Raw genomic sequence first — 14292 nt, forward strand, 5'->3', positions numbered from 1 at the left:
GCGGGCAGGCACCGGCCGCGGCCAACGCAGCCCCCTCCGCCGAGGGCTCCAACGGCCCCACCGCCCCAGGGGGATCGCCCAGCCGCGGGACCGGCGGGACGCGGGCCGGGCGGGGCGGGGCGGGGTCGGGCCGGGCCGCCCTCCTCGGAAGGAGGGGGAAACCGCCTCCACCTGCCCCCGTCGGGGCCAGCCCTCCCTCGTAGTATTTAGCGGAGTGTCGCGGCCGGGTGTTGCTCAAGCCGGTGCGGGGCAACGAGTTGTTCGCGCCATGAGGCACGGCGGGCTCGAGAACCCGGTGTTCGAACCACCCAGCCCCGACCTCGACCGCCGCCGGGCGGGCCGCGCAGGGGCAGGTGCCGGCGTCCCGGAGGCGGCTGAGGAGGGGGCCTGCGGGTGGGGCCACTGCGCCCCTAAGGCTCTGCAGCTCTGCAACAACCCTGAGGGCTACCTGGCCGCCTACAGCCTCCTGGCTATCTTCCAAGGTAACCTGTCCCCGCCGCCTGACCCGGAGCCGCGGGTCGGCTGCTCACCTCTCCACTTTCTCTGCGGGACCCTGCACCTGCAGGCCGCCTGCTGCCCTGGGCGTATCTCGGTCACCATCCTGCAGCCGTGGGGGAAGCCAGGTGGGAAAGGCCGGGGAGGGGTGGTACGGGGTACGGGGAGGCAGGGCTCCTCCAGGTGCATGGTGCTGAAAAGTGGCAGTCGTGGCTTCATCCGGGGAAGAAAGTACCCTGATGCCCTGCGCAGGGAAGTTGCTCATACTGTATTACTCTCTGTACTTTGCTCTGTTCCTCCTTTTTTTTTCTTTTATTTTCCCACTTACCTTTTTGATCACTGGTGTGTCTGTGGTGCCACCAGCTCTGTGCTTTGTGCTGTTGTCTATGCTGCAGCCCCATTGCTCACAGGGAAATAGTGCTCCATGTGCACCTCACAGGCTGAGACATGAGCCAGGGAATAAAACACATGATGTAAAACAATAGATAAAGCTGTAGTGCCCTAGCATGTACTTTGTTACCTGCCAATTAAAAAGGTACCTTGGCATGGTTGGGTGGGTCTTCAAATAATTAAGATGGCTTTAAAAAATTCTCTGTTTGTTGTGTGGATCCCAGTGCAGCTGTCTTTCTAACACTGAACTAATGGCTTGACTTAACCTTGGGGGAACCTCAGTTTCTGTCGTTAAGCTTCAGATATTCTTATCCATATTTTTTGTTTTCTCTAACAACATTTGTTAGGGCCTTGGTAAGCCTTAGGCTTGTAAAGTAGTAGTAATGCCTGAGGGGAAGTGTTAGTGCACCAAATAGGCAAACTTGAGGTTTGTAAAGCTTAGGTATTTGTCAAATGGAGCGATACTGGATTAATGTTCAGAACCCTTCAACTTCATTGGACCAGCTAGGAAAGAAAACTGTTTCCTGAAAAAAAATGAGGTTTAAAGCTCATCCTTGTTGTTTATAAAGAATGAGACTGCTTTAGAGTGGTGGTGGGAGATGCAGAAGAAGAAATTCAGTGCTATAAGAGCTGGTAACTTAACACAGAAGACATGCGGGATATGGATGGCTGCCTTCCTGCCCGGAACCACACTGAGGTAATTGGGTTGGGCTGAAGAGAACTGCACAGGAGGTTCAGCTTAAAACCTGTAAGGGTCTGAGTCATAGAAGAAACAGTGTCCTTCAGTATGTGTTCCTGTAAACTCAGTTTCTGATTTCAACCTGTTCAGAATCTGATCTTTTCTTAGTGTACAGGTATTGCGTTAGAGAAGAAGTGTCTAGAGAGTTTGGGGCAGAGCCTGTTGCGCCTGGCTTGTATTTGAAAGGCCATGTTACAGCTGATAGGACCAGGAAGTGATGACTGTTGCAATTGTCCTGCTGTTACCTCAAATTTGTTGTTTCTGACATAGAAAAAAGAAAGGGAGGGGTGGAGAAAGATCTTATATAGCAGATTTCTATGTCAGCTGAGTAGCAGAATACTTTTAGATTGTACATGTATATTTTTGTAGCTTAAGAATGCACATAGGCAACCAAAAATGCCCTGAATGTGACACTGAAAAGTTTCCGTTTATATTACACTAGACAAAGCATCATGAATATTTCAAGCACTATTTCTTAAAATCCAGTTTGCTGTGGTGATCTGATTGTCTGCTCAGCTGAATAATGAATTCACTATAATTTTAAATTTTCTCTCTTATTAGTAGTGTGTATAGGTTTCCAGTCATAAAAAGGTCTTGTGTTGTTAGAATCTGTCCCCTTAAAATACTATGGGTTTTGGTTATGTCACTTACCCAGGTCTTGGTCCTGTTATCTAACTGTAGATGTATGCCAGACCTCAGATCTAGTTCAGATTTAGGGTGTTAATGTAAGGAATTTTCTGATGCTTGTTTTGAAAGCTGAAAGTATGAGGTATGGCTATTATGGGTCTTGTGGCATTCTTAATGTTGTATTATCTGGATTTTCTGAAGAAGTACCTTTCCTTTAACTAGATTGTAGAAGGGAAATGTGGCACTGAAGACTCAAGTTTCAACTCTATTTGAGAAGCAGAAACAAGAATCATCTTCAGACAAGAAATTCAGTGCTGCACGTGAAACTGCAAAAATGTTCAGGTCTTGAATCTTCAGAGTTTAGATAAAAGTACACAAAACACAACTGGGATCTTGAAGTTATGTGAGCTACTACAGTACTTCAGCTTTGGGTCTATTTAATTTACCCTCCAAATTACAGAATTAGTCAATAAGGAGGATAAAATATATCTTTAAAACTCGCTAATGCTAGTATATCTCTGGAAAAGTTTATTTCCTAATGCACTGAAAAGTAATGAAGTAATCATTAACACACTTCTAATGTATACAAGTTGTTATACTAGACTTTTTACACAATGGGTGAACACAGTAGTTATCTGCAGTGACCTGGTACATGTGTGTAGATTTTTGCATGTGTGTATCTAACTGAAGGTATGTATTTATTAGGCTATGCTCTAGCTGCCCTGGAAAAGAGGTTATTGTTATCATTAGCACCTGATAAGCTCTGTTTCAGCTTCTCAGAAGGTTCCAGGTGAAACTTAACTCTTCATTTCTGACTGTTTCTGTTTCAAGTAGATGTGAAACCTGTATTTCCAGAATAGAAAACACTTATTTGTGTAGAACATGGTTACATGACTAATACCAGCTTTCTGTATGGTACTTAGAATTGCATAAATGTATGATTGCATTACAATAACCAGATATGCTGCAGTTCATAGCTGTAGTAGCAGACTAGTTAGAAGTTATCTCACTATTTTGAGTACAAGAAGGACTGTTTATTCCTTATGTCACTAATAATTTTATTAAACCAAACAGAATCACTGTTTGACACTGGTCCAGTCTAATCTATCTGAAAACTTTGGAAAGCACTAATGTTTTATGCCCTCATCAGATTTGTTACTGGAAGGACTTTTTAATAATTTTACTCTTCTGTTTTTTTCAATTGTGTGCAGTTATCTGCAAAACACTGCTTTAAAGCCAGCATACTTACAAAAACTGTAGACCATATTTTTTTTGTTAAATGGATGAAGAAAAAATACTTTTGTATTTCATTAGGGCAAATGAAGTTGGTTTATGATTAACCTGGATTTTGTGGGTCAGTACACGCTGTAGCTAAACTTCTAACAGGCAGGACAATAAGGTTTTGGATGAGAACAGTTAAAAAAAAAATCTATACTATGATTTAAGTGTTGATGTCTTTGTAAGATTTGTTTTTTGGATCAAGTTAGTATTAGCAATGTTCCATCTTCCCTGAAAAGAGTTAAGTGATTAATTACTGGATGGTGGCATTGGAGAAGTTATACTGCCGTTCATCACTTCTACACTTTTACAGGTGAAATCTAATTACCCAATAAAAGTAACTGCAAGGTTTTATGGCTTTTAGGATGTAAATTAAAGGTGGCAACGTAACTACAGGTAAAAGACAATGTCTTCTAGTTCTGTAACCAACTTTCTATGTAGCACACCTACTTCATGTGAATGTTTTAAGGCCTTAGTAAATGTTTGAAGTGCTGGCAAATGGAAAAAAACCCTTGTTTGTTCATTCCTTTGTGCTAGTATTGTTCTTTGGTCAATGCTCCTTAAGAAGAAGAAAGCTGCCAAATATATAAATAATGGCAGTGGAGGAATACTTGAATACTTCTGTTAATCCTGTATGAATTTAAGTGTGGTGGTCCAACAGACAGATGAAATTGTCATCCTCAATAAAGAGGCTGTAGTAGTGTATTAGAAAATTAAGATTGTGCCAAGAGCTGCCTCCTTACAGAAAAGTGTTTAGTTAATGATGGGAATAGCACTGATTAAAAAAACCCCAGCTGGTTGATCACAGATTTGGAGTAAATTTTTCTAACACGTAGAGCACCTTGGGGAGATCTGTTGAAGTTCAGGCTGTGTAGCTGTACTTCTGGATGGTACAATGCTCATTGAAAACTAACTTAAATCCATTTCAGTCATATCATTCTGTTCTTGAAATAACAGTAGAGAATCACAGCTGAATTCTGGAAAGAGGAGGGATAACTGTAGGGCCTGTGTCATGAGAGATGCTAATTGATGATCAGTGAGGTTACAGAACTCTTAATCTTATTGGCACCTGTGACTCCAAGACCTCCTAAGTTTTTTCCAGGGTATATATTTTATCACAGGCACATTTCAGTTAGACTACCATGAAATTATCTGACCCTGTTATGGAGTACAGCTGTTCATATAACTTGTAACAGAATCATATTTTGGTACTGTTAAAAAAGTAAACTACAGTAAGTTTAACTCCTTTGCGTTCCACATAGAGACAGAATGTGAGGCAGGATGGGAGATTCAACTTAGTTACCTATAAACAACACTCTTGTAAAAACGGACAGTGTCTGTAGCTGCAATTGTCAATGCATCCTTTACTTTTGGATCTATTTCTTGGAATTCACCTGTGCTGAAGTAGGGCAGCTCTTGCGAGGCCTTTTCTCCAGATTGTCTGATACTTCTTGCTTCGGGGAACTTCAAGGTTCAGAGGGCAAACATTTTTCTCAGTTAAATCACCTTGGTGGCTTTGAAACTGTTGTAAAGTATTTTTAAATGGTTTAACCTTTTCTTATATTGCAGGGAAAGGATGTCTGTTCAAAGCCTTATTATATCTTCCCTTTGTGATTTCAAGGAGGAAATGATGTTTGTTTAACAACCATTATTTGAAAGCTGTGTCCTGAACTTGCTTCACTTGTAATTTGTATTCTAATACAAGTCATAACCTTGACCAATCTAATATCTTACGGCATTCTGTTTAAAATCTCTGTGCTTCATACTGAATCTGTTCATGTATGTAGGTTCCAGAGTTTGAGGCATTGTATTTTGCTGGCTTAATACTTGAGTGTTAAATCTTCAGGGTCCACAGGAGATAAGAAAATAGAATAGTTTCTGTATCAGATGGCTGGCTTAAGCGGGCACTATATCAATCCGCTATATATGTGGATTTTACATAGCTAAATAAATACCTAAAAATGTAGCTTTGTAAATACATTAATTTTAACTCTTCTATAGCACAATGGTAAGTTTAGCCTTGCAACTTTTTAAGTTAAAGTATCCTTGACTAATTATGTCTTTTTTTTTTTAGGTGTTGTGGTAAACGGCCTGATTAACATTAGTATTTCAACAATTGAGAAGCGTTACGAGTTGAACAGTTCCCTCACTGGCTTAATCTCTGCAAGCTATGATATTGCTTTCTGTATATTGTCACTGTTTGTATCTTTCTTTGGAGAAAGAGGGCACAAACCACGATGGCTTGCTTTCTCAGCATTTATGCTAGGATTGGGCTCACTTATATTTTCCTTACCACACTTCAGTAGTGGAAAATACCACTATGGAGCTAAACTTGAAGGTAAGCTTATCCTTATGTTTGGAAAATGATGTAAAAAAACCCCCCAAAACTGTGGCAACTTGGTGCAACTCTTAATTTCATGCACAATAGTTAATCTCTGTCAAAGTCCAAATAATAGGGCATAATTTCTAATTCTGAAAATAAAATGATTTTGTGAAATCCCTAAGTTCAAGAGCTGTCTGCATAGTGAACTTCGTTTTTCAGAAGAAGTATGAGTGTTAATGAGTTAAGCAACACTTACATAAAATGCTTTTTTTAACTTGCATGATGAATGCAGTTAAGATTCACTATGCGTAAAAAAAAAAATAATGATCTGGCATTTCGTTGTGAATAGGAATGGAAGTTATGTCAATGATGTGGAATGAATGTTAAAGGAAAGCTGTTAAATTTAACATCTTGTTTAAAGGTGTCTAAATTTTGCAGTTCTGGATTTTGAACTATTAAAGGCATCTTGAGTAAGTAATTAACAAGTTTCACTGACTTCTTCTAAAATGTTGATTAAAACTTGTGGGTTTCTTTGGCAAGCAGTCCTGAACTACACTGAACAAAGCAGTACTGAAACAGCAGGAGCATCCAGCTCTCAGATCTTGCCTATCTTTTCTCATAGAACAAGACTTGAAGTGTAGTGTGCTTAAAGCCAGCTATTTGCCTCTTAATCTAGTGGCACACATGTAACTAACGAAGAAACATCCAGATATGTTTAAGGCAGGATGATTTAATCTTCTAGGATTATTTAATTGCTATTGCAGGGTTTAATCAGATTTATGTCTTCAATGACTAAGCATATTAGAGTGCTTACTAAAAAGATCAGTAGCCATTAAGGAATCAGATGGAAGGTCCTCAGTCTTCCAGTTGTTGATTGTCAAATTAGTGGTTTTTTTAAGTGTTAATCATATCATACACTTCCATGAGCTGTCCAGATATTGACCATTAATAACTTCGGTGAGCTATTTTTCCCCATCTAAGAAATGAGGATATGAGGCAGAAGTTAATTGACATTTTAACTGAACAAAGCTAAAAGAAAAAACTCTTCAGTGTTCGGAGGCTATGAGCAGATGATTACTTGTTAACCCTTAATAGAGGGGCAGCAGCTTACTTGCTCCTGAATATTAAACAGTCCTGTTTCTCAGCAGTTTCACTATTACCCTCCCTACTTCACTAGTATGGAAGGTAAGATGAACTTGGTACAAAAGAGACTACAATTGGTTTTGAACTTTTTTATTGGAAAAAAGGATGCTGACAGGGTGAGGTGTGTGAAGAGAGATGGCCAACTATTGCAACTGATCTCTCCCCTTCCTACCAGTTTTAGTTGAAATCTCAGAATCTGTTACTGTTTCATCAAACGTGTGCTGTTTCATCCACCATTAAAGATTCTGTAGGTGTTGATGCCTTATTAGGGATCGTGTTCTGTGTGGACTTCTGAAATCTAAAAGCTGTAGGGAGAATTTTAAGTGGAAAATCTGCTTTCTTCTCTATGGCACTGTAAGCTGGCTGGATTCACACTGTTTTGACTGCTGTAATGCCGGTACCTATGCTGTGACTGATGAGTAGTTTTAAAGACTTAAGCTTATTTAAACAAAAAACTACCAAAGATAAATGACTATGGAGTACAGGGAATGTCTGTACAATGACAGTCGATGTGAGTCTGCAGGTGCTGTGCAATGGCATCCTTTAACAGTGAAGTAAATTACAGCATGTGACTTTATCGGATGTCTAGTGTGGCTACTTCTGATGTTGATGAAGCATCTTATCTACACATTTAGTTGCAGAATTTAATAGCACTGTACCCCAAAAACCTTTGTTGTTGCTTATTTGTTTGGATGAGTAGTTTATAGAAGTTTTAATATATTGACAGTAAACTTTTATTTGATGTTTTGCATTAAAAACTGCCATCTAGTTTATTTTTGAACAGTTCCTAGTTGGTTACCTGATTGTTTCATATAAGTACAGTAATTTACCTGCAGGACAACTTCAAAGTATAGTTCAGAGCGATATTTAATATGGCTGCCAAATTAATTAATGGATTTACTCTAGAATATAAAATACACCTAGCCTCCAGTGTAAGGTTTATAGACTTCCCGAAGCTTGCTGTTGTACCCTGAGATATCAATTTACTTTTATTCTGAGTGTATACATATCCTAGTCTGCAAAACTATTCCACTGGAAATAGTTACCATAGTAACACAATTTAGAAATAGTTTAATACATTTCATATTGAAAGAGTAGCAAACCAATGGTCTACCTATTTAAAAAAAAAAAAAGAGACCGCGGAAAGGTCTTAATTTTGATTCCAGAAAAGCTTAAGAGTCAAATTTATAACCTAGATGTAACCAGTATTTGTTCTGGTAACGTTTTTTAGGTTACATAGGGTCGTCAGTGTGAGCTGGCTCTGATCTTTGTAGGCAGGAGCTCCATCTAGTGGTTCGTCTGAAATGAAACCATTCCGTATTTGATCACCCGTAGACAGTAGAGGACTGTAAAAACTGCAGATGCTTTAAGCAATATACGTTTAAACTTCTCTCTCAGATCTGATTGAAACATGTTTAAGTCTGTAAAATCAGTCGGTCGCAGCAAATGCGAAATGTAGTTCTTTAACTTGATACAAGGAAGACAACTTTAATGTGAAGACAGTCAAGCTTTGGAACAGATTACCCGGGAATACTGTGGAGTCTGTATCTCTGGGAGGGTTTCAGGATGCTGCTGAGTAAAGTCCTGAGCAGCTTGGTCTGCATTTGGTTTTGGCACAGTTTGAATTAGGAGTTTGGACTACATGACTCCCTGATGCCTTTACCAACCTGAATTATTCCATGAGTCTCTTCAATAACAGGCTGTGAACGATGTCTTTTGAAAAAAGATCTTTGTTAATAACAAGTCTTAGCCATTTGAATTAGTATGTGGTGTGATTTCAGAAGAGGGAGAATGACTTGAACACTTTTCTTCAGTTCTCTTTTCTACTGGAAAGTCAAGTGGTACATAAGTTGTTTAGTATCTGAGAGTGAGTGAATCTTCTCTGAAGGGCAGCAAGAGATCTTCCTTCCTAGAACATGCCAAGGACAATTAAAGAGTGAAGAAAAATGGTACTAATGGAGAGAGAATGTGTGATACCAGTCTCTAATTTGACTGTTTTGTCTTGCACAATCAGTATGTCTGTGGTTTTTCTGCTGGCTTTGCTTTCTGAAGAGTTTATCTGACCAGTTGAATAACTGATAGTGCTGCTGTTCTCTACACTGCTTGCACTGCTTGACCTATTTCTCTATACCACTTACATATTCTGTAATACTGTAACATCTGCCTTTAGAAACTAAAAACTTAGTCTTCGTTCAGCATGTTCATTGAAGCTTTGATGACTTTCCCATTAAAGACTTAGAAGGGAGACAGATTTTTTTTTAAGATTAAAAAGGAATAGAAAACAAGATGTTCTTTGTCTCACTCTGCTCAACTCTCTTTATAAACTGTTCTCTGCTCCCCAAAAGACAAAAAACCCCACACCTACTTGCTGCAGTTTAAGAACTGAGTAAAACTAGCCTTGACCTGTCTTAAATCTAATTAACGTAACTGCTAAAGCATCTCACAGTTGGCTCTGGCTTCTTGGCTAGTATATTGTGTCAGATACTTGGGAATGTTTGGCCTTTACATAACTTGGATTGAGGTAGATGTGTTCGATAAAAGCTTGCAAGATGGTTTGTGATGACTAACTCTGGATGGTGTTGCCTTTAATGCAGTTCTGATCTTTAAAAGGCAAGTCTAATCCACTAAATTTTAGAAGGAAAAACAAATTTAATGAGAAAAGGTACTAAAAAATGGTCAGCCACCCATCTTGAACTTCTAGAGCTTGGTTTATCTCAGGTTATCTTGATCATGTGAAAGCCAGTGCCTTCTCTCTCCACCATTCTCATGACAGCAACAAACAAGCTTATGAATTTAATCCAGGTTAGGTTTAAACTGTGTCACTTCTACAAATCTGCTTAAACCTTGAACTGTACAAGAAGGGGGTGACATAAATGGCTGAGGTAAACTGTTGTTTGATGGCAGTTTTGACTTTACGCTGGTTTAAGCTAATCTCATAGTTTTGTGGTAGATTCTCTTTGTTTTTAAAATGTTCTTGGAAACATGAAATGTGGTCTGTGACTCCACTTGGCAAGTGCATGTGTACTTGCTGACTTTAAAAAAAAAAAAAAAGGCATGATAGCTGATGCAAATAAGGGTTATAATTGTATTAAAGTGTGTATTGGTGGGTCTCTTAATTTTGTAGTTAAACCTGATTACGTGGTTTTGAAAACAAACTGGTATGATAAGCTTCTCATCATAATGTCAGCATAAATTTCCTAGGGCATATAAATTGAAGAGCTAAAAGACTACAGGAGAAAAGCTATACTCAATTAGATACGCAATGGCACAGGCTTCCAGATTGACATGAACTGAGACATTGACTTTGGATTCATGAGGAAACACAGTCTGTCAGAGTCTGATTGCCATTACCATATGTAATCTGCTTATTTCATGAAGCTATTTCTAGATCTCAAATTAGGCTACACTTCTGTCACTTAACAGCATTCATGGCATTTTCTTGCTCTGTATTACTTGTTTCTGATGTGTCCATTTTAACTATTATTTGTGTGCTACAATGAAATAACTAGCCAAACATGGTTTTAGACTTGCCCAGTAGGTATTAAGAGTCTAATTTATATAGAATATATATAGAACAGTTATATGTTCTGTACATTAATATGTGTATGTTAACAAGGTATTGTAGCACATGGTGTTAATCTGTAATCGGTTTTAGATGCTGTGCATGTAAATAGTGCAAAGTTAACCTGATTTAAGACTTAGTTTCATGCAGAAAAGAATATTGATAAAGAAATCAGATTGACAATAAATGGAAAATATAGTTTAAAAACTTCTGTTTTCAGAGTAGTGATACATAATAAAAAGTTCCCCATGGGGCTTCAGTATAGCATTAAAATAAGGATTGCTCCTAAGTGGAAAGGAAGGTAAATTTTAGACAACTCCTCTGGAAGTGAGGTTTTCCTATCCAGTTTCTGTGCAACAGCACTGAATCATCTGTTGTGTGCTTAATGATGCCACCACCACTACAGTGCTGTTTCTTTTGGAGAAGGCATGATAAAGCTCATGGATGCGTTTGTAACATCAACATAGACTTTAAATACCTGCTATGTGGTAAGCACTTCCTTGTGTTTGTGTCCTGTGAGCCCAAAGTGTGGACAAGCTTGCCCTTTCTTTGCTTGAGTAAAAAGTGTTCTCAAATGTAAAAGGACCTGAGAAAAACTAAGTAGTAATTTTGTAGCAAAGTATTGAGAATTAAGCAGTCTACTCATCTGATTTGAAGGATGTTTTCATGTATCTGTGCAGTATGGCTTGTTTCCATTAAATTAATGGATTTATCTTCTTCCTTAGGGTTGTACATTCTTGTGTGGAAAAACCTGCAAAGAACCATGCTCCTCTTGATGTTATCACTTGGGACTGTCTGCTGCTAGAAGTGAAATGTTAGCAAGAAGGAGAAAACATACTCCCTGTCTTCACTTCCTCTTTTTCTCTTCCCTCCTCGTAGTGCCAAACATTACAGGAAAAGATGCAATCTTAAGCTATTCCCCCTCTGCTTTCCTCTGTGTGTATGTGTGGACAAGTACAGAGGCTTTACATTAACCTCATTCTGGAAATATGGCAGTGTGTGATCTATGAGAGATATTGGTGTAGGTTTCTAAGCTTTTTTTTTTTCAGGGGAAACACTTCTCAAGACTATGAGAAGGGAGGATTATCTTTGTTTCCAACTTGTGACTGACAACTGCACTTTCCTCTCTAGCAGTCTAGCTTTCCTCAGCTTGTTCAGGCTGCTCTGTCACTTAAGATTGGAAGTTTTTAATCCTACTCAGAATCATTATAAGGTGCAAGAACAAAATGAAGTGTCTGTTACCTAGGAGTATTCACTAACCTGTTGAATGACCATTTTACAGTTTTCTGGGGGTATTTTTTTAGCATACATCTAGTCAATAATGCTTTCAAGAAGCCAAAGCAGGAAAAAAAAAGAAGCTATGATGATACTTCTTTTAGGGCATATGATACCGTAGAAGATTAGGGCACTGTCATATAGGATGTATTAGTAGGCCTGAAAGTTAAAATGGGAGCCTGGCACTAACAGCACATCCTGTGTAGTTTAGCTCTCAGTACAGGTTTTTCTTCAGTTGGACTGTGGTGAGCTGGTTTTTTTATTTTTTATTTTAAGGTCTTGCTGTCTCTTGTCTTTCAGACACGTGTCAAATTCCAGGAACAAGCTCTGCAAACTTGACGTGCAGTACCAGCACAAAGTCTTTACTTCCAAACTATCTATATATATTTATCCTGGGACAGCTGCTGCTGGGAGTTGGAGGAACTCCACTATATACTTTGGGGACAGCTTTTATTGATGATAGTGTCCCAAAGCACAAGTCTTCCCTTTATATAGGTAACTTTTAAAACTGTTTATAACACATTGTCCAGATAAATCATAGAACTGCAATGTCTTTCAAATGCTTTTATTAATTCTTCTAAATCAATCTTGTCATTGTTTACTTATGTGCATAAAGCATCTATACTAGTTACTGTGCAAGTTAGGTATTGGTCTGCTCTAAGTATCGAGTCTTTTCAATAGTTATTTTGCAGAGCATGGTAAGGCTACTTTGTTCACCTGTCCTGCTGTTTTTTCATGTCAGTACCTGAAAGGGATTAAGTGGTTAATGTAGGCTGTCTGATAACAACAGAATAAATTGTAGCAAAAATTTGCTTTTGTGTCGCAGGTGTTGAAAACCACTGTATATCAGGTCAGTAGCCAGATCTGCAGTTCTGTAGCCACATACAAATTTGGCATTTCAGGGGGAAATACTGGAAGTATCTTTACTTAATTGAAAGTAAAGGGATTTTTTAGAAGCACAAAGAATGTGTTTGTCTTCCTGTGGGGCTGCTTGAAAGCTAAGGAATACTAATACTTAGCAGTGATTTTTTTCATCTTTCTGGTCAGCATTCTCTGGGTTATGTGCAGTTTTACTGCCATGTTCGTTGCAGTCTAAGTGCATTTTCTATGGGTATGAAGATATTTGCTGTTTTTGCCTTTATAGATATAAGCTGATAAAAGCATGTTAGCTATACTGGTAACTCACAGGAGGAATTCAAAGCATCTTAGATTCCTGGTCTGTTTTCTAGACTAAATCAATAGTTTAGTTGTGGAAATTGAAATAAGCAAGAATTCTATGTAAATAGGTTATTAATTGTTCTAGATAAGCCACTCAATTGATGCCAATAAATAGCATAGTTGCATGTGTTAAAATCTTAAATAACGAAGACTACATTTATTTTTGCTGTTTCTTTATATTGAGAGAGAAGTTTATTGCTACACCCACCCCACCCCACAAGGCCAGTGAAATAAATGGAGCAGAATTAGGGCTGTCTGCATGACTACGGGATCGGAAGTGGCCTGAAAACTCAGCAGAATGGTGTCAGTGTTCATACTTAAACCAAAACAATGCAATACATTAATGCTTGCACAATCCTCAGAGAACTTCTGAGTTCAGAACAACAATGTATTTTGCCTAATATGAGAAAACTAGAATGCAAGTGAGTGGATAGGTAGCTACATTAAGCCTTAATTGTTTTCTTGCTTTTATGCAATGTATTGAGTATTTTAAAATAAATGGCATTGCTTTGCCTGTAATGTAGGAAGGCTTGTGTAACATAGCAAAAAAAACCAAACCCAAACCTGTAAAACTTTCTGCAAATGTCTGTAAATAGCTGCTGGCATCTTAGACTGTAAGTTTGCAACTCATGAGTTGGTAGTTTCCTTCTCTTCTGAAGCTGGGTGTGTTTTCATGAGGACCGTTTTCTTGTTAAACTGGGGCATCTACATTGAAAGCCAATGAAAAGTTAAGCAATTCCAGATGGTAATTTAAACTGAAAGGTCTGTAGCAGGAAATAGGCACCTTCTAAGGTAGGTTTAAACTCCTGTAGGATGAGTGTATACTCAACTCAAAAAGATCCTGTGAGCATGTCATATTTCCAAAATACAGGAAAACCTGGAATATGTCAACTCAAAATTTGTTTGGACTTAGTGATACTTGAGTATCCTTTTCTGTGTTGCTTCTCCCTCTTGCTCTTTCTTCCCCCCCCCTCCCCCCCCATCATTCCTTCTTGCTGTCTAAAGAGGGCAAAATAATACCAAATACTCAGGGTCCAGGAACTCTGGAAATAAATGAGAAATCCAGATTCTTCAAGTTGGGGAAAAGCATAGAATAACAGCGTAAGGATGTGTGTCTTACCAATTATTTAGGCAGATCTAGTTGTTAGTGCAAGCCTTTATTTGCAGAGACAATGCTTCTGCCAGCAGTGCTGAAGCACCACAAAAATTTGGTTGGTAGACCAGAAAGACTATTGTGACATT

The 14292-nt window shown here is 38.8% G+C and overlaps 1 protein-coding gene across 1 annotated transcript in view; it reads left to right on the forward strand.

Annotated features, from left to right (window-relative positions):
- The first annotated feature begins 239 nt into the window (after nucleotides 1-239).
- Nucleotides 240-14292, forward strand: part of SLCO4C1 (solute carrier organic anion transporter family member 4C1) — a 32542-nt gene continuing 18489 nt past the window's right edge. Inside the window, exons 1-3 of the mRNA XM_056325734.1 lie at nucleotides 240-482; nucleotides 5604-5867; nucleotides 12133-12327. Coding sequence (XP_056181709.1) covers nucleotides 269-482; nucleotides 5604-5867; nucleotides 12133-12327 — 673 coding nt within the window. The 5' untranslated portion in view covers nucleotides 240-268. The remainder of the gene's footprint in view (nucleotides 483-5603; nucleotides 5868-12132; nucleotides 12328-14292) is intronic.

The sequence above is a fragment of the Falco biarmicus genome, chromosome Z (assembly GCF_023638135.1).
Source record: "Falco biarmicus isolate bFalBia1 chromosome Z, bFalBia1.pri, whole genome shotgun sequence".
NCBI classification, from domain to species: Eukaryota; Metazoa; Chordata; class Aves; order Falconiformes; family Falconidae; genus Falco; species Falco biarmicus.